This window comes from Frieseomelitta varia, unplaced genomic scaffold, assembly GCF_011392965.1.
Source record: "Frieseomelitta varia isolate USP_RPSP 00005682 unplaced genomic scaffold, Fvar_1.2 scaffold_364, whole genome shotgun sequence".
Taxonomy (NCBI): Eukaryota; Metazoa; Arthropoda; class Insecta; order Hymenoptera; family Apidae; genus Frieseomelitta; species Frieseomelitta varia.
The window spans coordinates 17,027-43,022 of NW_025110106.1; the positions used below are offsets into that span (position 1 = coordinate 17,027).

Consider the following 25,996-nt stretch of genomic DNA (forward strand, 5'->3'; position numbering starts at 1 on the left):
TTAAATACAATGAAGTGTGATAGAATGAAATAGCCTAAACAAAGGTTAAAATAGGGAAAAAAATATTAGTCATTTTTTTTTTTTGGCAAGGAAACTATATTAACTGTCTACTTTTATCTAAATTTGTGATTAAGTGTGTTACATTTTTAAATACAATGAAGTATGATAGAATACTTAAGAAATAGCTGTTTCTGAATCTCACAGTATCAGATACGTATGTATATGTATTACTTCGTGGAATTTTTACCAGCTCGCGATTAGAATTACGTACATAGCTAAATATACTAGGGTGTTCATAAAGTTCCCTTTACAATTTTAAAAATTCATTACAAAGGCAAATGAAAAGACAGACAGGTGGAAATTATTACAATATTAGACGTATATATTTAAGTTTTTTTTGTCTCATTTGATACACCTCATGGTATGGGCACCATTGGTTGCACAAAGCACATCAAGACGGTACTCCCTTGTTCGATTCTCTGGTTCGACACATTTTCGATCCCTCGGTTTCCTTATACAATGTTAACTACTTCCGTTTCACCTACCGTAGAACGTCACCGTAGCGACGTTTCTTGGATACGAAGATAGCAGGCATCAGATATTTCCTGTTCAGTGAGAAACTCGAAACGCTGCCGGCGCTGGGACGCATTTCCTATGAATTAAACATGCGATGGATTCGAGCGAGGGAAGGTGCAAACAAGATTCGTAAATTCATTTTCGTCTGCCCTGTCCAGCCGGACTTTTTGAGTCCCGTCGCTCTGCAGGGAATATAAATTTTTAAGGGGTCGACTTTCCGGCTAACCTCCGACCGAGAATCGACCGTGAAAAAATTGCGCGAAAGGCAAAAAAAAAAAAAAAAAACAAAAGACGAGGATAAAATCCGACGTTTGAAGCTCGTGAATATATCTGATATTCAATCAATATTCACTAAAATATCGTCCGAGATTCGAAAGCGCGTGCAAAATTTTCTTTTGATCAGACGCAATGCAGTCAGAAGATGGAAAATTCCGATAAACCATAAAGTTTAAATGACAAAGAGATATATATGTGTAAGGAATAAAAAGAGTTTCGATGGGAATTGAATTACGTTAGAACCATGTGACTTCCAATAATCTTGTTATTTCAGTAAAATCTGCAGAGTATGCGAGCACGTGAAAAGACATGGCGTAGAATAAAATAAATCGTTAGAAGAGATCCGTTGAATAAGTATCTTTCGAATGAACGAAGTTTGGATATCTAAGCTTGAAATTATAACAATTGCTGTACACATCGCTTGATAAATATTTGAATTTAATTTCGCTCGCGAAAAAGAAAAAAGATTTCACTCCACGTTTTATCATTCACGCGCGTAATAATCTCCTATTAATAATTCCAGTTCAATCCGGAATCACGTAGGAAGCCCAGGCATGCTTGATGAATTTTTAATCTCATTTGTATGATAACGGAGTAAACAGTTAAAAAGCATGGTAATTTTATAACAGATATTGAAACAGCCTGGCGGTATTTTTTGACTTCTGTGTTTGAATAAATGAAATTTAATATCAAAATAGGGGAATCTGGAAATTCCATTCCGCGCGCGTATTTTTATCCCCTGCTCGTTAATTCCCGGTATGAAAGGCTTTAATCACACTGTGGTGAATAAATAATTGAGCAGCTGGTGCAATTCTATATCGAAAAGTTGATATTTTTGTCCCGTTTTTCACAGTTAACGTTCAATGAACATATTTTTAGTATTCATTTCCTGCGTCGTACTCTGAGGTGAAGTTGAATTTAGTTTGATGCAAATATACTTGTGTCGCTTAAATTCCATATTCCATTGTTAATAAATAGCTAACGCTGTCGTAAAGTTTGTATAAACTTTTCGAAGTTTAACTTAAAAAAAAAAAAAAAAACAATGAACGAATATGCTTAAGAAATCATAACTTAATGTACTTAAAAATACATACTTATTAATATATTAATAAAAATATTGACTTTATATTAAATAATAAAAATATTAACTTTATATTAAATAATAATTATAGTATATTTAATATATTTAATATTGTAATTATTATTTAATTAATATATTAAATAAAAGTATATATTTATTAATATATATTAAAAATATATTTAAAAAAATCACTTAACTTAATGTACTTAACATACTAATGTACACATAATATACTTAATATACTTAAAAGTATATTTACAAAATCACTTAACTAAATAACTAACAACTACTTAAAAATATACTCAAAGAATCATTTAACTAACAAAAGATGTCTCAATTAATGTTCAGCTATCTTCAATTGTCACTTATACATATGTTATCCTAATCGACATTGATATTAACAATTCTACATGACACAATTAAATTAAAAAGATTCGCCCCTCATAAATTCTATTTTTCATAAATCTGCATTAATTCAGAATAATTTTCAAATATTTACACACCATAGTATACCAATCATCTGCTAAAAGAAAAATTCAAAAAAATTCAAAAAAAAATCTCTTTTTTTTTAATACGTCTCGATGTTAATACCAACAAAGAAATAATGCACAGAGGATTTGTCGTTACAAGTGGCAATCATGCCCTTCGCTGTGTACAGGTTTATATAGAAAATCTTCTCGTAGAGCAAACTGGCACGCGGAACGCCCAAGCAACAGCGTTTTATTGTCGGATCGTTGAATCTAAGGATCGTTAACAGAGGGAGGGAGGGGGAGGGTATTTTCAGGTTAGGTAAACTGGTCAGAAATCGAAGCTAATTGGCACGTTGGCTCGGTTTCCCCCGTCGGATTCGATTTCCACGCGGATCGCGACGTGTTTCTTCTTTTATCTTGATCCCGACGTCGGCGCTCGACGGTTGCGCCGCGCAACAGGTGCATAATGCCGAGCTTCGGAACGATTATAATGCATTCGGATACCGATTCGAGGAAGTTTTATCGGGCGTTCGCGCGGAAACGCGCAGTTACGCGACAGGAAAACCACCATGCCTCTGCTGCGACATTCCCCGCTAACTTTTAACCTCTTGCGCTCCACAACTGATTGCGGACCATAACGAGTGACCGAACCGTATGCAATAATACGCCGCTTTCTTTTCGAACTCGTTGGTACGATGTCACTGGATAGAAATTATTGAGAAGTAATAAATTTATCATTCGTTTTGCCTGGGTTATACTTCGAACTGAGGAAATATTGCAATTTTCGGACAGTATACTTAAAACTAAGAAAATATTGCAATTTTGGGACAATATAGTTAAAACTAAGAAAATATTGCAATTTTGGGACAATATAGTTAAAATTGAGGAAATATTGCAATTTTGGGACAATATATTTAAAACTAAACAAAAATTGCAATTTTGGAACAGTATACTTAAAACTGAAGAAATATTGCTATTTTGGGACAGTATACTTTAAACTGAGGAAATATTGCAATTTTGGGACAGTATACTTAAAACTGAAGAAATATTGCTATTTTGGGACAGTATACTTTAAACTGAGGAAATATTGCAATTTTGGGACAGTATACTTAAAACTGAAGAAATATTGCTATTTTGGGACAGTATACTTTAAACTGAGGAAATATTGCAATTTTGGGACAGTATACTTAAAACTAAAGAAATATTGCAATTTTGGAACAGTATACTTGAAACTGAAGAAATATTGCTACTTTGGGACAGTATACTTTAAACTGAGGAAATATTGCAATTTTGGGACAGTATACTTAAAACTAAACAAAAATTGCAATTTTGGAACAATATACTTAAAACTAAAGAAATATTGCAATTTTGAGACAATGTACTTAAAACTAAGAAAATATTGCAATTTTGGGACAATATGGTTAAAATTGAGGAAATATTGAAATTTTGGGACAGTATACTTCAAACTGAGGAAATGTTGCAATTTTGAAACAGTATATTTAAAACTGAGGAAGCATTGCAATTTTGGAACAATAAACTTAAAACTAAGAAAATATTGCAATTTTGGGACAATATAGTTAAAACTGAGCAAAAATTGCAATTTTCGAACACAGTATACTTAAAACTGAGGAAATATTGAAATTTTGAAACAGTATATTTAAAACTGAGCAAAAACTGCAATTTTGGTTTCGACAAAAAATTCTCGACGTACGTAGCAAGAGATTAACCTTGCCTTTTTCTTCTGCTTCCAGGACGTCGAACACGCTGACGTACTGACAGTGGGATTCGAGCTAGACGGCGTGAAGCGTGTCCTGGACCTGAGATTGAACGCTGATCTAATTCCAGTCGGGTATCAGCAGCGTCATCAGCACCAAGGCACGTACAAGGTCCACACACCCGCGAAAGTCGTAAGTACAATTTTACCTTTTGTAGTTTTCCTGCAGTAACACGCTTTCTGATCACCGAATTGAGATCGGAGAAAGTTAATATTCCTGATTTTTTTTCTTTTTTTTTTTTTTTTTTTCTTAATGAAATTGGAGGTGAATTTTATTATGATGGCGAAGTTCAATAATGGCAGATATGAATAATTTGCGTTTCTTTCCTTTGTCTCGTGTTCTTTTCAATTTGCTCTGCATCGTGAATCACGCATCGTTAATTTGACGCATGTGCTCTGAATTTACACAGTCGAGGACAGTTGCACAAATAAATATTGTTATACGTATACGATTGTCTGCATATTTTATAATTAGTGCGGAGTTTTATGCATTTATAAGAAATTTGAAGGTACAAAATGGAATGCATGTAACATGCAAAAGAATATAAAATGTCCAAATTGCAATTCTCTGTATAATAGTTAATAGAAAAGACAATTTTCTGTCTATCTTCTTTCTCCCAAATTTTATTCATAAAAATGTGAATCTGCAAGAAAATTCGCAGTCTGTTAATAACAGTAAAACCGAGAACATTTTTTTGATATATGTGACAGAGCATGTACATATGTGCATGTATCTATGTAATATAGGATTGAAGTTGAAAAAGTAAAATTTCTTTATTCGGCGGTCAAAAATTATATATATTGTACAATAATATTTCCCGAATTATAATAGCCAAGTAACCTGCGATTTCTCTCCCGCACATTTTGAAGAATGCATTTTCAATAAATAAAGCGAAATAATTTATTTTTCTTTAACGCGAGAGAAATGAAATCGTACGAAGATAAACCAGCGCTAAACGAATTTTAATTAAAATCCACGACCATTCATTTTTATGATAATTAACCTCTTGCGCTGGAGTGACGTGCCACGCACGTCGAGAATTTTTTGTCCCAAAATTGCAACATTTTCTCAGTGTTAAGTATATTTAACTGTAACCCAGGCGAAACAAACGATAAGTTTATCACTTCTCAATAATTTCTATCCAGTGACATCGTACCGACGAGAGTTCAGAGAGAAAGAATTATTGTATACGGTCTGGTCACTCGTTATGGTCCGCAATCAGTTGCCAGGCGCAACCTTCCGCGTGAAAAAAATTTTAACAAAATATCGCAGGTGATCTATTGTCATCTGATGCAACAACGCAATGATGTCTGAAAGAAATAATTTGATCGCTATTAAAAAAAGTTGAAAATTTTCAATATTTTTATCCGATGTGACAACGATATGACGATATCGGGATAAAGGGAATTTCCAGCTAAAAGTAATCGCGACGCGAAAAACCTCCTCTGGGGATTGCGAGTTGCAAGTCGAGGGTCAGGGCTGTAGAAACTAGTTTCTGCTCGATGGAAACTGGAAGCGATTAATCAGATCTCTTCGACGCGACTTGAATCGGCTTGAAAAGCTTTGGAGACTTTCTACAGACACGATATTAAGAGCGGATATTATTGTGTACGTGAAATTTTCTCGAGGAACATCGTTGCTAGAAACGAAATTCGACGGCCAAGTGCACAGGTGCAGAGAACGTTGAAATCGATAACAGTGACTCACTGCTGTCCAACAGGACGCTCTGGTATAGAGTATAAACGGTCACGGACGTTTCGAGAGTATCGATCACTCTTGAATAACGTTGACGAGCCAGCGTGGCGCGGCATAACCGTGGCGCAACCCAAACGTTGGTCACGCTTTACCTTTATTTAACCATAGCCGACTTTGGCAACGAAACGCCTTCTCAGGCTACAGTTTACACTACCACTTTGGGCGTTTATTTCGGGATTTTTTTTCTTCTGAGAACGAGACTCGTGTACTTTCTTCCTCAGCTCTTTGGAAGAGACTCTGACGCAGCGCTCTCAGTTTTACGTCTTAAACGCGACGAATACGTAAACTGATTGTTGGTAATTGACTTTCTGTAAAAGGAAAAGTTGCAAACGCATATTTTTGGCATCTGACGGAAAGGAATTTATTTTAAAAATGAGAAGACAATTACTTTCCAAATCGATCGATCCGAATTCTTCGTCATTCTATATATCACGCTTTAACCTCTTGCGCTCGGACAACGCACGTCGAGAATATTTGGCCCAAAATTGCAATATTTATTCAGTTTTAAGTTACAAATAATAAATTCATTACTTCTTAGTAATTTCTATCCAGCGATATGCCGATGAATTCAAAAAGGAGACGAATTATTCTATACGGTTTGGTCACTCGTTATGGTCCGCGAACCATTTACTAGCGCAAGAGGGTTAAAGTTTAATTTCGAGTCGATTTGTTTCGTGTTTTCTCAGTTTCAAGTATACTGAAATACAACCCAGGCAAAATAAATAATAAATTTATTGCTTCATAGTAATTTCTATCCGGCGATATACCGATGAATTCAAAAAGGAGACGAATTATTCTATACGGTTTGGTCACTCGTTATGGTCCGCGAACCAGTTACTAACGCAAAAGGTTAAAGTTTAATTTCAAGTCGATTTGTTTCGTGTTTTCTCAGTTTCAAGTATACTGAAATACAATCCAGGCAAAATAAATAATAAATTTATTGCTTCATAGTAATTTCTATCCAGCGATATACCGATGAATTCAAAAAGGAGACGAATTATTCTATACGGTTTGGTCACTCGTTATGGTCCGCGAACCATTTACTAGCGCAAGAGGGTTAAAGTTTAATTTCAAGTCGATTTGTTTCATGTTTTCTCAGTTTTAAGTATACTGAAATACAACCCAGGCAAAATAAATAATAAATTTATTGCTTCATAGTAATTTCTATCCGGCGATATACCGATGAATTCAAAAAGGAGACGAATTATTCTATACGGTTTGGTCACTCGTTATGGTCCGCGAACCAGTTACTAACGCAAAAGGTTAAAGTTTAATTTCAAGTCGATTTGTTTCGTGTTTTCTCAGTTTCAAGTATACTGAAATACAATCCAGGCAAAATAAATAATAAATTTATTGCTTCATAGTAATTTCTATCCAGCGATATACCGATGAATTCAAAAAGGAGACGAATTATTCTATACGGTTTGGTCACTCGTTATGGTCCGCGAAACAGTTACTAGCGCAAGAGGTTAAAGTTTAATTTCGAGTCGATTTGTTTCGCGTTTCCGGAGCTGAAAATATTATTATTAACGATCGGCTCAACGATTGTTATTGATAGTCGTGTTGTCAACACCGCGGAAAGTATTTCGGAGGAAATCGATGAACTGGAACTGAAAACATTTCGTCAGCCATTTTCAGAAAATGCGAATTTGAGAGAAGCTAACATTTACTAGTGACTGAAACTGTCGCGAAACTACGTTTTGCATCGCGGTAACAGTTTTTCAATGATACTTTCGTTAGCTGGGATACCCATATGAGAACGTTGCCTCTTGAGTTACCGCGAAAATTTTCGCTTGAGGAACAGCGCGTTGTTAAAAATCGTTGTAGGAAGGAAAAGAAACGTTCTCTCTCTCTCTCTCTCTTTCTCTCGAGATGAGTTCCCTATTCGTTCATTTCAAGGAGAGCCGTAATTCTGCGAGACCCGTTAGGATCGCGTTCACCTCGTGAATCACGCGAGGAAAATAACGGCCTTCTCTCGATATAACGACGCGTGGAAAGGAAGAAAAATGGCTGTCGACCATTTTTTTTAACGATTCAAACACCTGGCATTGATATAAATTTCCTTCTCTCTCTCTCTCTCTCTCTCTCTCTCTCTCTCTCTCTCTCTCTCTCTCTCTCTCTTTGTTTTTTTTTCTTTCTAACCGTGTCGCGTTATTTACGATTAATGGACAAGCACGAAACATCGGTAGGACGTGAATATCGCGGTGAGTTTGTTGCCGCGCTGTGTTTTCGCTGGTTTCACATTTTATGCAATTGAATAAATGAATTGGCACGTCCAGTTGCCATTCCTCGCCCCCCCCCCCTCTCTCTCTCTCTCTCTCTCTCTCTCTGTCTGTCTGTCTCTTTCACCGTTCACTTTATTTGCTCTTGCAGTCGCGACCAAACGGACGAGCTAATTTCGGTCGTTTAAATAGGGGAAATTCTGCGAATCCAACTAGTTAGAACGCTCTTCAGAGGTTTCGCACTCGGAACGCCAGTAATTATTGCCCTTTGTTCTTGTCTCGTTCCTCCGCGTCTCCCCTCTCGCGTTGCAAAAAGAAACTTTCGTCGAATTACGGTTTTCCACCCGGTGGAAATTTCGCTTTTATGGTAAATTCCGCCTTTCCAACCACGTGTCTACGTGCGCGCGTGAAAGAGAATCGCCGAGAGAAAATCATCCGGCGATAATCGACCGATAAATCTCTCTCTCTCTCTCTCTCTCTGCTCGCGGTATGTACGCTCGCGATGACGTTGGCACTTGGAATCACGCGGATTCTTTCCGCTTTCGAAAAGCAGAGACGCGAAAGAGAAAGAGAGAGAGAAAGAGAGAGAATGGCTGGTCCAATGGGAAATCTGGGCCAACTATATTTGTACCGGTCGGATGCACGGCTGAACATTACACGTCCGAGAATCCGGGACCTTCTTAGATAGCGAGTGGCAGTTCGAACTTTCTCGCCCCTTTATTTCCTGTATCGCTAAAATGTAACAGCCTAGCGTGATCTTTCCCATCCCTTTCTGCTTCGTTTCCTCCCCCCGCCTTCCGCCAATAAGCAGTTCTGTCTGCGCTCGCATTTGCATTCGCGAAAGGCCTTCTCGCCGAGTCGATCGTCCATTTGAAAAAAACAACGGCTGTGAAAGTTGAAACTCGGCAGCCATAGTTGGATACGTCAACAAAACGCCTCCAAAACGTATCCAATATCCTAACGATGATATTTTTATAACCGTTGGATGACATTTTGCAGGAACTTTGCCACTATCAGGGCAGCGTTCGCGATGTTCCTGGATCTTGGGTGGCGTTGTCCACGTGCAGGGGGCTACGCGGCGTCGTCTTCGACGGCGAGAACCTTCACCACATCCACCCGGACGAAGGGCAGTCCTTGGACTCGGAGCATTACGTCTACAAGCACAGTGATCTTGTTGCCAATCACACTTGCGGTAACTGTCGATCGTACATTCTTTTTCTGAAGAAGAACGAACGTAAAATGGATGAAAATCTCGGTGTTCTTTTTTTTATGCCGTTCACAATTCCACTCGTCGCGACGATATTATTTCCATTTATGCTCGATTCATTCAACTTTCGCTTGCGCCAGCTGCTGCTCACTTTGGTGAACTTTGGTTGTATTGAGGGGGGGCTAAAAATTACAGATAGGCTTTGAAGGGCTAATGAAAAAGTACATGTTTCATTGATGATTTATTTTAACACATTCTGAACTATAAAAGGCAACATTAAAATAAGAAAAAAAGAGGGCTCTTGTTTAACTTTTCAACGGCGTCCTTTCACGTAACTTTTTTTTACATTGCCTGTCGGTGTGCATGATTCCAGCCAAACAGGATTAGTTTTGCAACGAAAAGGCAAGAAAATTTCAAAAGTAAATGATATTCTCTAGGGATTGACGATCCAACATCTTCATTTTTGTGAAAATTATGAAAATAGCAGCTATTTGTTTTCGACGTGTCGAATTTGTGCCAAAAATTTCTACGTTTTTTTGTTTATGTTTTTCGAAATTGTTAAAAAATGTTCGATCGTCAATCCTTAGTAAATGTTACACTAAAGATACGTACCAAGTTTCACGGTAATCGGTTGGTATCTTGCACACCGTTTCTGAAAACCTAGTTTCGAGAAAAACGCGTTGAAAGTTTCAGAACGTCATTTTTCATGTCTATCCTTTACTTACTTTTTTTACTTATATATCGCGGCTCACGGTGCTTACAATTCGCAACTAAATCGAATCCGAGTTCCCTAATATTCGATTCACCGAAAGTAATATTTGACTCACACGATTTACACTTTACAATACTGCTTAAAGTTGTAAACGGTAATACAAATTCAATTATCCCGTATCCGCGGATTTATTATTATATCAATAATAAGTCGTTTTAAAGACTAGGATCTTTTGCATCTTATTTCTAAAGTACTTCAAACTACTATTTAAAACAAAAACAAAAAAAAACATTGACTTTCTGAAAATTTCAAACTATCCTGACCCCTTAAATCTTCGCTCCCCCAGTAGATTCGGATGAGCAAAATTCTACTGCTTTCATTCTAACGAAATTTTATTATGAATATAAAAATTTTTGATCATAAGTATATAATTATTTTTTATTATAATTATTTACAATTATTTTTTATAATTATATTATTATTATTTTTTTATTAATTATTTTGTATTATTATTTTTATTAATTATTTATTAATTATTTTATATTATTTTTTATAATTATATTATTTTTTTTATTAATTATTTTGTATTATTATTTTTAATAATTATTTATTAATTATTTTATATTATTTTTTATAATTATATTATTATTTTTATTAATTATTTTATATTATTATTTATAATATTATTTCTAATTATAAACATATAAATTTTTCACAATTTCAGCGATTAAATCACAACTCCTACGAGTTACTTAAATTTGATAATCGAAACTAACAGAAATTCTTGTTACGTGAAACGATTAAAAGTGAAGAGAATAAATTTTCACGCCACGACAAGTTCGTATGAAACAGAGTTTCGTGTTACTTGCGCGACGTGTCCTGTATCATTAGTCAGTGACAAGATCCTGGAAGTATTTTCGAAAATATTTCACAAACGTGTCTCGAATATCGTCCGTGTCCAGCCCTGTCTTTTCATTCTTGTCCTTTCTTAGCTGTAGATGATAGAAAAGTCCCGTGGATGATGAGAGGCCAGTTCGATCCTAGAACCCGCGTTACCCTGGTACGTTGCAGCGCACGCGCTCCTTACCTGGCTTGGAGGACCTGTCTCGCTGAGACTGGTCTTTCCTTAACGGCCCTAACGAATGTGGGAGCGAGATTCTGCCGCCTCGCTCCGCTCTTTGTCCTTAACTTTACCGGGAATCCGGCCGAGACGATGATCTTGGTTTTTTGTTCGATACAGGTTACGATGGAACGCCGCACCATGTTCTCGGCCACGAACACCGCGGCATCGTCAACAGAGCCACGAGGGTAAGATGCATGCGTCGTCTGAAACGTATTCCTATCGCTTATCGAAAGACACCAACAAACACACATGTGTGTTTGTAACTAGTAGAAGGCGATGCTACTTGAAAAAAAAAAGAAAAGAAAGAATAAAATTTTTTTCATTCACATGTGTGTTTGTAATTAGTAGGAGGTGATGCTACTTGAAAAAAAAGAAAAGAAATGGATCGAAAAGAAAGAATAAAATTTTTTTTATTCATATGTGTGTTTGTAATTAGTAGGAGGTGATGCTACTTGAAAAAAAAAGAAAAGAAATGGATCGATAAGAAAGAATAAAATTTTTTTCATACACATGTGTGTTTGTAATTAGTAGGAGGTGATGCTACTTGAGAAAATAAGAAAAAGAAATGAATCGAAAAGAAAAGAAAATTTTTTTCATTCACATATGTGTTTGTAACTAGTAGAAGGTGATGCTACTTGAAAAAAAAAAGAAAAGAAAGAATAAAATTTTTTTCATTCACATGTGTGTTTGTAATTAGTAGGAGGTGATGCTACTTGAGAAAAAAAGAAAAAGAAATGAATCGAAAAGAAAGAATAAAATTTTTTTCATTCACATGTGTGTTTCTAATTAGTAGGAGATGATGCTACTTGAAAAAAAAAAGAAAAGAAATGAATCGAAAAGAAAGAATAAAATTTTTTTCATTCACATGTGTGTTTGTAATTAGTAGGAGGTGATGCTACTTGAAAAAAAAAGAAAAGAAATGGATCGATAAGAAAGAATAAAATTTTTTTCATTCACATGTGTGTTTGTAATTAGTAGGAGGTGATGCTACTTGAGAAAATAAGAAAAAGAAATGAATCGAAAAGAAAGAATAAAATTTTTTTCATTCACATGTGTGTTTGTAATTAGTAGGATGTGATGCTACTTGAAAAAAAAAGAAAGAATAAAATTTTTTTTATTCATATGTGTGTTTGTAATTAGTAGGAGGTGATGCTACTTGAAAAAAAAAGGAAAGAAATGGATCGATAAGAAAGAATAAAATTTTTTTCATTCACATGTGTATTTGTAATTAGTAGTAGGTGATGCTACTTGAGAAAAAAAGAAAAGAAATGGATCGATAAGAAAGAATAAAATTTTTTTCATTCACATGTGTATTTCTAATTAGTAGGAGGTAATGCTACTTGAAAAAAAAATGAATCAAAAAGAAAATAAAATTTTTTTCATTTAAGCCTTCGTTTTCAAGAAAGTCGAATTTGAAGATTTATCGAGTATAATTAAATTTAACTAATTCCAGTCGTGACAGAAAAGAATAATTGACAGGTGTTATTCTACGTGCGAAAATGAATGAAAAACTTAAAATGGAACTTTTGTGTAAAATGTTTCGTTTTTTAGAGAATCGAGTTTGAAGATTCATCAACTATACGGTATGACAAAGCCTGTTTTCTTGAAAATGAAAAAAAATTTCATTTTGCACATTTTTCACTTATTTCTGCGCACAGAACATTCAGATGTCGTAAAGTCAAATTTTCAAATTCGATTTTCTCGGAAACGAAGGCTGTAATAAAACAATTCTATTCCTTCTTCTCAACTCTATTCGTTTTTTCATCTTTGACTCACCAAGAATGAAGTATACTTACTTGAAAAAGTAAATCTCTCGAGTTGAAGATATCAGGAATTACAAGTAAAAAACTCACGTGTCTAATTAAAAAGAAAAAAAGAGAAGGAAGAATCGTATGAAGTGCTTCATCGCATACTTCATACGTGAAAAACTACGTGAAAACCCTCCTGTGTTTTACTTACTTTATCTAAAGTTTACTTCAAACAAAATTGTCAATTTTTCTATCATTTCTTAAATCGAGCTCGAGAAAAACAAGCAAAGATTGTTCGTCAATAATAAATAATTTTACGCTGAAAACATTCTTGGAACGTTGAAGATGAAAGCTAGACTTACAGCGAGGACTAAATAGTCGTATTGTCGTTGGGAATATTCAAATTGAACCTTTTCTTCTAGCACAAAAGAGCGGCTGAAGCGATTCGAGGGCCCTACAACGCGAACAGGCATTCCCGATACGTGGAGTTGGTCCTCGTGATCGATAAGAACGAATACATCGCTCTCGACGAGAACATGGACAAGGTGTATCAACACTGCAAGGATATCGCTAACATTATTAATGCAGTTAGTATGCACACGTCCTTCGAACGTCGTTGTACAAAAATATCTCCAAACGCCTGATTGTTTCTGACGAAACGTCCCCTCTTCGTGAATGAAACACGACATTGGCGAAATTCGACATCAAACTGGAACGATACCCTTCAAATTTCTAACTTCTAAACGATAACGTCCCATCCTCCCTAAAATAATACACGTCGTATCCACGAACGAAGATTCATCTGTTATGTTTCAGTTGTACATGCCACTGAACATATTCATCGCGTTAGTCGGGGTGCAAGTTTGGTCTGACGTGGATGAAATAACGCTGTCTTCAAATGGGGACACCACCCTCTCGAATTTCCTTCGGTACAGGAGGGAGAAGCTAGTCCAGGACATGCCGAACGATAACGCCCAGCTGTTGACGTAAGTCAGAAACGAAAATGTCTGTTAACGATGTTCTTCCAAAGTTGCCTTCAAAAATATAAAATGAAATATAATATATATATATATATATATATATACATACACACAAAAAGTTTGGGTACATGTTTTGTGTGTGTGAAATAAATTAATCTTCTAATATTAATATGTATTTATAATATGTATAATATATACAGTATAACACTTATTGCATAATCGTAGTTTCCTTGCCTAGAATATTTTGGTATTTTGTGAATGTACTATAATAAATGTGCGTATATACATGTGCTATAATATATGTTATAGTAATGTATCATAGTATACATATATATATATATATATATAGTAATATTATATAATATATATATATATATAAAATATAGTGTAATCTATATGTATATTATAATATAGCGTTATATTAATGTATAGTATTATATTATATTATAGTATAACATAATAGTATAATATTATAATATATAGTATAACATTGTACTATAGCATAATATTATATTGTATTATATTATATTATATTATATCATATTATATTATAGTACAATATTGTATTATATTATATTATAGTATAACATTGTACTATAGTATAATATAATAATATAGCATAATATTATATTGTATTATATTATATTATATCATATTATATTATAGTACAATATTATATTAATATTACTATATTATATTAATACTATATTATATTAACTACAATATTATATTAATATTATAGTATTATAGTAACTGTACTATAATATTATAGTAAAATATTATATTATAGTACAATATTATATTAATATTATAGTATTATAGTAACTGTAATAAAACACGCACACGCGCTATATATGCATAATATATCTGTTATTGCATAGTACAGTAAAAAAAAGTATGAATCGAGCCACAGCGAAATATCAAACCAACAAATGCAAATATAGCAAGAATGTACCCCAACTTTTGGCCAGTATTTCCTACGATATGTTAATGAAAATATAAAAAAAAAAAATATCAAATACTTGTAGCCGAATCACATTCGAGGGAGGCGTGGTTGGTAAAGCACTTAAGGGACCAATATGTACGTATGAATTCTCCGGTGGTGTCTCAATGGATCACTCGAATGTCGTAGGATTAGTAGCAGCCACTGTGGCTCATGAAATGGGTCACAATTTCGGCATGGAGCACGACTCGGCTGATTGCGAGTGCCCGGAGGAAAAGTAAGTTTGTCTCGCTATTTGTTAGAACGGCACGTTCGAACGCGATACGCTTCTGTTATCGAGGAAGCTACCATTTTAGGAATTACCAGCTGTTATCTCCGCTCGGCTCGCTCGTTTCTTAACTCATTAAAACCGGACGGATATTGTGCACGTAGCCGCACACGAACGTTCGTTTCATCGTGTGTGAATTTCACTCGTAGACGAAGAATTGCTTTGTTGCTGACAATTACATTATTTATTGCAAGGAAAAGAAGGGGCAAATTCTAAATTTCGATTTGTGGTACCGATCAACTGTAAACGTATCGAATTTCTTCCCAAAATTTCGAGATTTCGAATACACAAATCATCAAAGATACAGCTTTTCAAAGATGTTTAATTTTTTCAGAGATACAGTTTTTCGAGATACAGTTTCAAAGATGTAGTTTAGTTTTAAACTAAAATCGATTGGCTCGCGTTGGCTTCCCTAAGGCTGTAAGCAACGAATCGCAAAAAGCAAAAGAACTCTGACAGTTATCGTAGACGAAAAAGAGAAAGAAGAAAATATGCTGCAGTTTAACCAGTTGCGCTGGCATTGCGGACCGTAACGAGTGACCAAAACCGTGCACAACGATTCGTCCCTTTCTTTTCCGAGCCCGTCGGCATGATATCACTGGATAGAAATTGTTGAGAAGTAATAAATGCATCATTTGCTTTTGTTCGAAATAAAAGTCTTTAATTTCGTCCGGCAATGGCGTGTGTTTACGAGCAACGAGTGCGGAGAGAGATGAAACAAAAGGTGACTTCTATAAATTTCAGCCAGTTGGTCGTTCTCTGGCAATCGAATCCTAGAAGCGTGTACCCCGTCGTCCGTAAAAGCAATTTATTGTCTAATATTTATATGTTATTTGTTTCACTTAAATACACTTACGAAACTGAGAAAAATATGCGCAATAGGTATTAATCGTCAAACATATATAATCATCGCGATCCCACGGCCTTCTCGTCTGCGGTCTGTGAAACCAGTGCCGTTGATCTGCATTCGCGCAGGATGGCGTCATTACGATCACCGTCATTTTCGCTAGAGCCGAACAGGGCCGGGGTTTAAACACGCTCGATTGCATCTGATTACAGATGTATCATGGCATCGTCGAGCGGTTCGCTGGGACCGACTCACTGGTCCACTTGCTCCCTGGAGCATCTGGCACTGGCGTTCGAGCACGGCATGGATTACTGTTTGAGAAACAAACCGCAGAAGCTGTTCGACAGCCCGATCTGCGGTAACGGGTTCGTGGAACCCGGCGAGCAGTGCGACTGCGGCCTGAAGGAGAACTGCGACAATCCCTGCTGCAACGTGACCACCTGCATGCTGCATAGCAACGCGAGCTGCGCCACCGGCGAGTGTTGCGATCTGAAAACCTGCCGGCCGAAAACAGCGGGCACCGAGTGCAGATCCGCCGAGCACGAGTGCGACCTGCCGGAGTACTGCACCGGCCAGAGCGAGTATTGCCCGGTCGACGTGTTCAAGATGGACGGTGAATCGTGCAGCATGGGGAAAGCGTTTTGCTACCAGGGCTCGTGCAGGACACACAACGACCAATGCAAACTGTTGTGGGGTCCCACCGGCATCTCCTCCGACGCCCAATGCTACGAGATGAACAACAAAGGCTCGAAGCACGGCAATTGCGGTTACAATCGAGTCGAGTCCAGCTACGTCAAGTGTACCGACGAGTAAGACGCATCGATCGTTTTCCTTATCTATTGTCGACGATACCTAGAAGAAAAAGAGTCGTTGTGGAGTTTTGAAAGATTAGAAATCGAAAAGAAAGTTGGATACTTTGAGTAAGAGAGACGGTGACAGATTGACAAATTCGATAGGTAATAAGCTCGGCCCCTTTCCTGTTCTAGAAATCTTTTGTGCGGAATGCTTCACTGCAAGCACCTGAACGAAAGACTCGAATTCGGTATGGAGTCCGTGGCGATTCTCAGTCATTCGTTTATCAACAACGGAGGCAAGATCATAGCCTGTCGCTCGGCTATCGTGGACCTCGGATTGAACCAGGTAGATCCTGGTCTCGCGCCGGACGGTGCCAAGTGCGCACCTGGAAAGGTAACCGGAAAGCTTTGGAATTTTTGAGTAAAGCTAGTTTAATAGAAAGATTAACTCACTGCAATTAGTTACAATGAGTCTCAAGAGTGCTCCTCCAATTTCACACATTGAGTGATTAATTGTTTCTTTAAAATGCAAGCTACGGTATTCTTATGAAAGGAGAGATGTATGCTGGAATTTCATTCATAAAAGGAAACATTTCAGTGTAACAAAAATGCAATTTTAAGTACATTATAACGAAATTGGTGTCACAAGAGTATTCGTACCCGTACAAGTTGAAATATAAAAATATATACAATTATGCAATATTAAATATTATAAATTCTGCAAGTTTCTGCAGATACTTGCTTATCAGAGTATTTTAAGACAATTGATGCCAATTTTGGGTCACTTATCCTTGAATTTTTCTTTACTTCTCTAATAATTGCTTTTTCCTCTCGAGCCGTTTAAGCTTTGCGTTGTTTATTCATAACGTCTCCATTTGTTTAAAATTTTTATACTCCATATACTGTATCGTCGATTTACTCTTACTAACTAAATTCGCAATTTACATGCAAGATTTGCCTCCCATATGCAATTTATATATTACTTTTCTCTCGGTTATTGAAACTTCACTACTTTCTCGCCCCATTTCCTACACTGTCTGACTTTGGTGAAGCGATACCGCATACTAATGTGACAACAACGTAATCGAACAAGATATGACACCAAGGCTATCTAAATATATAAATAGTTTGATTTTATAAGTGGGAAATTGTGACGCCAATTTCGTTATAATGTATAACTTAAAATCGCATTTTTGTTATATTGAAATGTTTTTTTTCTTTTATAATAAAGTTTATACCATTTGGAAAGCTTAGATATTCCAGCATACATCTCCGTTCGTAAGAATACCTGAAACTTGCAGTTTCAAGAAATAACAATCATTCAAAGCGTGAATATTCTTGAAACTCACTGTGTATTTCAAAAGGCGTTCAGATAGTGATGGACACTGAAAGACTCTACGCTGGAGGAGCTTCTCCCAATGCGATTTGTCACGTGATTGAAATCATCTGATCTCGATTTATTTAGATGTGCGTGAATCAAAAGTGTATGCCGGTGGCCGATTTGCGTGCTTCCGTATCCGGAGGGAAAGCGTGTCCCAATAATTGCGGAGGCAACGGAGTGTGCAACAGTCTCGGCCATTGTCATTGCAATCGCGGCTTCCGGCCACCTGATTGCACCCAACCTGGCGTGGGTGGCTCCGAGGACAGCGGGCCCGCGGAGGATCCAAACGGTAAGTGAATTTCGTCGTGCAATACCGAGCTTGCAAGTTTAAAGTTTGATAAAACTAATCTTCCCCTCTCTCTGGTCTTCGTGTCTGTTGGTTGCAGCGAGAAACGACTTCATAATGGCCCTGTACATTATCTTTTTGGGGATCGTGCCGATGATCGCGCTGTCCTCGTTCGGCGTCTGGTACTTGAGAAATCCTGGCCAACACTGGAAGAAGAACATGATGTCAACGTACGTATCAAATCTCGACCGCGTTACAGAGAAATGCAAGCCGCATGCGTTCGCGTCGCGCGGTGCTCGTAGGTCGAATCCTCGTGGTCACAAGTTCGGTAGAAACTTTTACGAGAGGTTCGTCATATTCTTCTCACCGCGGCGGGAGGGCTCGCGGAACACGGATCGAATATTCACGGTCAGCGACAATCTTCCGGCGAAGGAGAAGCTTCAGATAACAAAGGCCGATCTGATATCGACCACTAACCCAGACGCCATTAACTGCAGCAACAGCATCGCGATGAGAAAGTCGATGTTGCTCGGCAACGTGGATCAGAGCGTCGCCGGTAGGAAACCAGCCGACGTCTCTGACTCCGATCAGGCTGCTCAGCCCTCGTTCGTAGACGGCCAAGCGAGGAAAAATTCCATTAGGACGGAATTAGGGACGAAAATAGCGGAACGTATTCAACAGATGCAGAAAAAGCCGACGAAGAACGTGAAAGGGCTGACGGTTAAAACGGAAGTGAAGTTCGAGCATCTGAACGAAAGTCGAAGTGGCAGTAGCACTGGCGTTACGCCAAGGACAGGTGACCCATTGGTGCCTGATAACAAGCCGTGCTTCAAGGCACCCGCTCCCTTTTACAACAAAAAGCCGCCACCTCCGCCGGCACCCGCTCAAAGTTTGAAACCAAAGATTTGAAACCATTTCCTTTTATCCCGCTGGAACTGTCTTTACTTTTCTCTGTCGTGTTTCTCCTTCACTTCACAGCGTCCTCCTATCGGCGGCCAAACGTTTGACGAAGTAACTCGTCAAATTTGCAACTTTGGCCCTCAATGGGTTAGTCTTTTTTTTTTTTTTCTTTTAGTGCGAAGGTCGCAGCAAAATTTTCACACGAGAAAGAGAGAGAGAGAGAGAGAGAGAGAGAGAGAGAGAGAGCTATGACCTTTGCATTATGGCGTACAGGGTTGAAAATAGCGGTGGCGGTTAATTCAATTGAATCGTATCGTTCGTCGTTGCCAAAACGATCTTAAGAAGCACGCTGTGATTTTTAAGTTGTTATAACGTTGGTCGCAATAATACAAATACTCTGTCGAAGATAGAATTTAATGTATTTAATCTCCGGGCACCGCGTAACTCCTGAGTAAACGTCTCCTGCCCGTCTTTGCACGTTTGCTGTGCACGTTTTTTTTTTAAACAGAGCACGCCAATGATATTTTTTTACAAATAATCTAGCAGAAAGACGATGATTTTTGTTTTATTTGTAACGTAGATGTCGAAGCGAATATTTCGCGTGCAAGTGATTTATTTATTCACTCGTACTTATGGAAAGGAACACGATAAGAGCAAGACTTCCTACCTTTCTAATGCCTCGTCGATCAATCGCAATTGTCATTTCATTCAGTCTTCTTTCATACTCGTTTAAAATTTGAAAAATATATATTACTCTTTGTAAGATACAAAAGTATTATTCGTCTTAATTATATATCTTTAGTTTTAGTCTTAATTATATATATATATATCTCCACTTTCAACTTGTCAGCTATTTTTCAACATTTACATTATCTTCGAACCTAACAAGGTCATCGTCGTTTCCAATTACTCGTATTGTCACACCAGTTGGGAAGTCAAGAAAAGTATAAGCGCTTATCGTGTCCTTCTCCTGATCCTCATTCATTATTTCATGCTCAAGCAATTTACATTTAATATAATTTTAAACTGTTGCGTGCATTCAAGGTATGCATATTACGTCATGTGGTAGTATTGTCAAAAAGTGAGTGATAATAAAATAGAACGAGAACGGCTCTCTACCGACTCGGGCAACGTGAAACAAGCAATACTTTGCGTTATTTCTGGCCAATTAATTGCCACTGTTATTTAAGTCAATTGACAATACCTAAACGAGCGAAATCACGTTGCGAAAGGGAAGTTGAGAGCCGCGACATATAGAGCATGCATAGAAAATTAATGTTATTACACAAGCATGAGCATGTGTGAGTTTCTTTTTCGATGGCTTTTTCTTTTGCATTTTAAGATTATTGAACGTCTTGTTTGCAATGGAGTCGATAAAGTCAGTATTAACATACGATGATTTTAATGATTGAACAGAGCTCGACGTTTGATTATATTTTAGCGAGCAATCATTCGAATTATTAAAAAAAAAAAAAACAAAAAAAACCACACGAGGAAAGCACGACGAGTCCCTTTCCCGTTGTCTTTCTGACTTTCTTCTAAAATTAATACTCACAAAGTACAAATACTCGTGCACAACATTTGTACAGAAAAGTCTGACATTTATCAAGTATCAAATTGAAAGAGAAAATATCTAACCGTGGGAAATCAATCGTCGATTGTGATCTGTAAGAAAGCAGAAAATACAACTTAGAATGCTGTCGTTCCGCCCCCCTCCGGTGGTTCTCGAAAATTGCTCACACACCCCGAACGGATCAATTGTACAAGTTTATTGAATAAACGTAGTGTTTCATACAGAATCTACAGATGTTTCTTATGTAATCAAGAATCTTCCTTCCTCCAGAGGGCTTGCTACTAACACTTTAATCTTTGACTAACTTTCCCTGCAAGTTCACCGCATGCGTTCGAACGAGAATCTCCGCGTCTGAATGGCTGCGTTTCGTCGCGCGACGAGTCTGTTGTACGTTTGTTGCAAAAGCTGCATGTGGATTGCACTGTGTTTCGCGACGATTCGTGTAAGGGGAAGTAAAAGGCCTTGTTAGATCAGAAATCTTGTGGTTTGTGGTTTGATTGGATGGCGTGTGCTTTGAACACCTGGATTCCCCCCAGCTTACGATTGTGCTTGAAATTTTCAGGACCGATTGCGGCCACAACGGACTGTCCATCAAAACGATCGATCGTTCCAGTCCCTTGCCTCGTAACATCGAAACGATCGATTCTAGTCTGAGTCAGGATCCAGCGTGCGCGAGTCTGTTGCCGAAAGCGGACACCGACGAGCGTTACAACAATAATTTGTTCGGCCACTTCAAAGGTTTCACGATAACACCGATCAAAAGCCGGCCGAAGAGCCCCGAGCCGAGCAAGCCGGCGCCTCCTCCGCCCACCATCCCGACAGTAGCTATTAAGACTAACATCAAGACGCTACCGAAGAGTAATCCAGCGCGTAGCTCGTTGCTCAACTCCACGACCAGTTTCAACGAGGTGTCGTCGTCGATTGCGCCGACTCTGCCTCCGTTGAACCCAGGGTGTACAGCTCGTCCTCTGATCAGCAGCCCGGTACTGGCTGCGACCACGTGCACCTCCGTGGAACTGGTGGCTCCAAAAATCGTTGGCAAGCCTGTCGTAGACGGTCCAACGAGACCAGCACCGGCACCGCCCGTCTCTGTCGACCATCAGAAGCCTCAGAGACCAAGCAGCACGCCTCTGGCCAATCTGCTGATACCGGAGACCGAAAAGAAGCCGGAGAAGGGCAGCACTTTGAACAGAATCGCCTCGATGCTCCGGCCGAATTCCGGGATCTTGAAGGCGAGCGTGCAAATATCTCAGAGGGAACACGAGAAGAACACGAACTCGCTGCCCAGGGTCCACCATCACAAGGCGAACAAAGTGATTGACAAGGAGATCTTGAGGAACCTGGAAATTTCGAATCCCATTCCTCAGAAGGAGATTGAAATCCTCACGCCGGTTATCCCGGTGATGCCGGTGGCGGAGGCAGAGAGGAGGAACGTGGTGCTGCGAGCACAGTCCATGAGGGACAGCAAGATCACACCGAGGCCGGCGATTCAGACGTTCGGTTCGATGCGGCAGACAACACCGGTCAAGAGACCCACCAGCATTCCCGCGAGCACAAGGCCCACGGCTCCACCACCGGGACCACCAGTCCCAGCAACCACCGACAAGATCAACGAAAGCGGAAAGATCCCTGGACTACCTGGATATCAGACACCGCAGATAAAGAACCCGCAGAAGGTCGTGGAGAACGCGTACGACGACTGCATGAACCTGATCTCGGACTCGTCGTCGTTGGCAAAGATAACCGAGGAGTCACCGACCAACGACAATATATACGCGGTCATCGAGGAGACTCTTCCCGAGAAGAGCAGGAAGAACACGGAACTGGAGAAGCAGCAGACGGAGAACGAGTACAAATTACCGAAACGCGTCGATTCCACGGCCGTCAATTCCGGCGGATTGGAGTCGATGGGCCTGCTGTCGGAGATCGTGTCCGAGATATCGAACCGAAACTTCGACTCGATATACTCGACGGCCACGTTGTCGAGGAAGGCGCAGGGAAACGAGACCGCGTCGAAGAACACCGCCGAGGATCCCGGTTACAACGGTTCCCTCGGCACTTACATGAACTCGAGCCACTACAAGTCGCCAGGTGGTAGCATTTACTCCAACTCCGCGTCCGGCAAGTTCAACTCGTCGAGTTCGACGACCAGCTCCGGTTACCTGAATCCATCCGCGTTGAACGTGCCGCGACAAGAGCCTGAGAAAGTCGCCGACGCGGGCAAGCCTACTAACGACAAGTCGCTGTCTATTTCCGGTGCAACGAACGCGAATTTGAACGACGAGATATCGAAGGAACTTGGCATGAAAACCACGACGACGGAGGACGTTGGGCCTCGTAAACCGGTTCTGTCGGTGAAAGTTCGGCCGACTCAGCGGGCCGAAGGGGCGAACGAAGGGAAGGAGCCAGCGAAACCGCCCCTCGGAAGGACGAAGACGCCGCCGAACATCGCGAGCAAAGCGAAAGACGCGAATGCCACCAGGCAAGGTTCAGAGTCGACCGCGTCGAGGTCGAAACAGTATTCTGACAGTAGTTTAAAGAAGCAGGGATCGAACGCGAGCGTGGAGAACGTGGCCGGGCAGAATTCGGACGCGAGTAGTGGCAACGACAACCCAGAGAATCAGAACTCTCACGCGAACGTAAATAGATTATCTCTGAAAACTGTGCCTTGTAGTCCTAAGGATAACGGGGGGAAGTTCAACAGTCCGGACTTAGTGTCGAGCTGTTCGAATTCCAATCAAATCAGTACAAAGTCGCCGGACGTCGTAGGAAACAACGCGAAGCTGAACCACCAGCCGAGGAACGTTCAAAAGACGCCGACGTTGTCGCGAGGCAGCGCCGCCGCCAAGGCGCCCGCCACCCCGATAAAACCAACGAGCATTGCGTCCAAAGGTACTAGTCTCGCGGAGAAGAAGAAGTCACCGACTGGCAACGCGAGCCTGAGCAAGTCGTTGGCCGCGAAGGAGCCCGCTACGAAGCCCTCGCAACCGAAACCAAGCCCCAAGACGGAGACGAAGGATCCGGGGGCGAAAACGAACACGGTGCAGAGAGCGGCGAGCAGTAAATCCAACGTGGCCTCCCTTCAACAGAAGTTCGAGGCGAACAAGAACGTCAACGCGCCGAGGACGATTGCCAGCGTGCATAAAACGCAGCGTGCAGCCGGCAAAACTGAAACGTCGGCTGTTAAAAAATAGACGATCGGGACACTATTGCGCGACGATACGTTACCGAGTAATGATACTAGCGAATTGACAAGTCACGCGTGATAGATTGGTGTGAGGATTTTTAACCGCTAACTGATGATAAGTAGATGCATCACTTCCTTTTTAACCGTGATTTTTTATGTAAGTCGATTTAAATTTAGAAGATTCGTTTGGAAAGTTTCATTCGTTTTTATTATCGTTACCAATTTGTTGTTGATGCTGTGCAAAGATATTTGTTGTTCAGTGTTCAACTGCCCGTGACTTGTGAAATTTCGCTAATAGTGTTACCTCGATTGGGCAAGTAGGTAAAGCCAGCCAGGTGGAAAGAAGTTCATAGGGTTCTATTTCAAATATTCTAGTCTATCGATCATCCGGATGGAAACGCGCGAATCTGCGAGGAATGCACGAAATAATTCTGTTCAAATATTTCTACGATACTGTTTTGTTTAAAAGACCGAAAATGAGAAGGCGCGAGATGGAATTGTAATAGTACAATGATCAACCGTTCGCTCGGGACCGAACGACAGGAGCTGGTTGATCGAAAGCCACGCAAACTTGTATTGTACTGTCAGAATACTGAAATTAGGTTGTACCGATTGCGTGCGAGTTACGCGACACATGATATATATTATCGCTGTAAATAGTAGTTACTTAAAAATTCTAATATTTTTTGTAGAGATTATCCATTATATCGTAACGTTCGGATGTAACGTGAAAACCGATTAATCGTCGGGAATACTTATCTTAAGAACATTTTGTAAACGAGAGAGAGAGAGAAAGAAAGAGAGAAAGAGAGAGTAAGCAACAGAATAAGCAACAATTATTTTCAAAAGTTTCGCCCGATGCCGCAAAAGGAACGCGTAAGAAATTATATATTGAACTCTGTGATATACAATGTAACGAGAGGTAATAACAGAAACATCGTACCGTACACATTTATTATAAGTAGCAGATTATAGATGCGACCAAATCTATCATTTTATAACATCGTATCACGTGAAAAAGAAAAACGAAAAAAAAAAAAAAAAGAGAAACGAAAAACACATTGTGAAACTTCGAGAGTATAACAAGTTTTCAAAGAGAGCAAAAATTAGTTTCGAAAAGGAAAATCATATCGAAGAGAGATAAAAAAAAAAAGAAAAAAAAAGAGAAAAAAAAAAAGAAAAAGAAAACTCTATGGAACGGTAGTCCTTTCCAATGACTAACTAAGCATAGTCGGTTAAAAAAAGTCCATTTTTCGTGAATGCGATCGTACCTTTGTGATTCCTCGGCGAATCAAAATTTAGACGCGATTCTAGCTACGCGAGAGCTTAAACGGTAGTGTCTGCTAAGAGTTTTGACGCTATGTTCGAAATCGAGGCAGAATACGATAAGAATTAAAAAAAAAAAAAAAAGGAAAAAAAAAATGGTACGCTAGAGTACAACGGTAGAGATATTTTGTTCAACAACAACAACAATACCACCACCACCGCCGCCACCATGATTGTTCTTTTACTTTCGCGCGAATTCTTTGCATACGCAGTGAGATACGAATATCGAACAGTTGGGGTTCGATCGGCTAATTATTTAGCATCGTTAGACACGCAAAGACTAAAAGGAATATTTATTTGACTGATCGATGTAAATATGTTTATAATATAATAGATGTAAGTAACATTTTGTACAATGTACCTTCGTGCTCGCTAAGTTGTAATTCGCGGACTACCTTTAAACGCATACATGCGACTTCAGCATTTAGCTTCTTCACGGTGTCTCGTTCAATATGTTGTAAAGCGCAAAAAAAAAAAAAGAAAAAAAAATACATTAAAAGGAACAA

General features: G+C 39.0%; 1 protein-coding gene across 1 annotated transcript in view; it reads left to right on the forward strand.

The window, feature by feature from the left end:
* Window positions 1–25,996, forward strand: part of LOC122530927 — a gene marked incomplete at its 5' end in the record, with an annotated part of 42,966 nt that extends 16,970 nt beyond the window's left edge. The window contains 11 exons of the mRNA XM_043658339.1: window positions 4,155–4,310; window positions 9,155–9,347; window positions 11,315–11,382; window positions 13,368–13,532; window positions 13,762–13,931; window positions 14,954–15,145; window positions 16,256–16,852; window positions 17,030–17,231; window positions 18,303–18,507; window positions 18,605–18,734; window positions 21,540–25,996. Of these exons, the coding sequence (XP_043514274.1) occupies window positions 4,155–4,310; window positions 9,155–9,347; window positions 11,315–11,382; window positions 13,368–13,532; window positions 13,762–13,931; window positions 14,954–15,145; window positions 16,256–16,852; window positions 17,030–17,231; window positions 18,303–18,507; window positions 18,605–18,734; window positions 21,540–24,171 (4,710 nt within the window). The remainder of the gene's footprint in view (window positions 1–4,154; window positions 4,311–9,154; window positions 9,348–11,314; window positions 11,383–13,367; window positions 13,533–13,761; window positions 13,932–14,953; window positions 15,146–16,255; window positions 16,853–17,029; window positions 17,232–18,302; window positions 18,508–18,604; window positions 18,735–21,539) is intronic.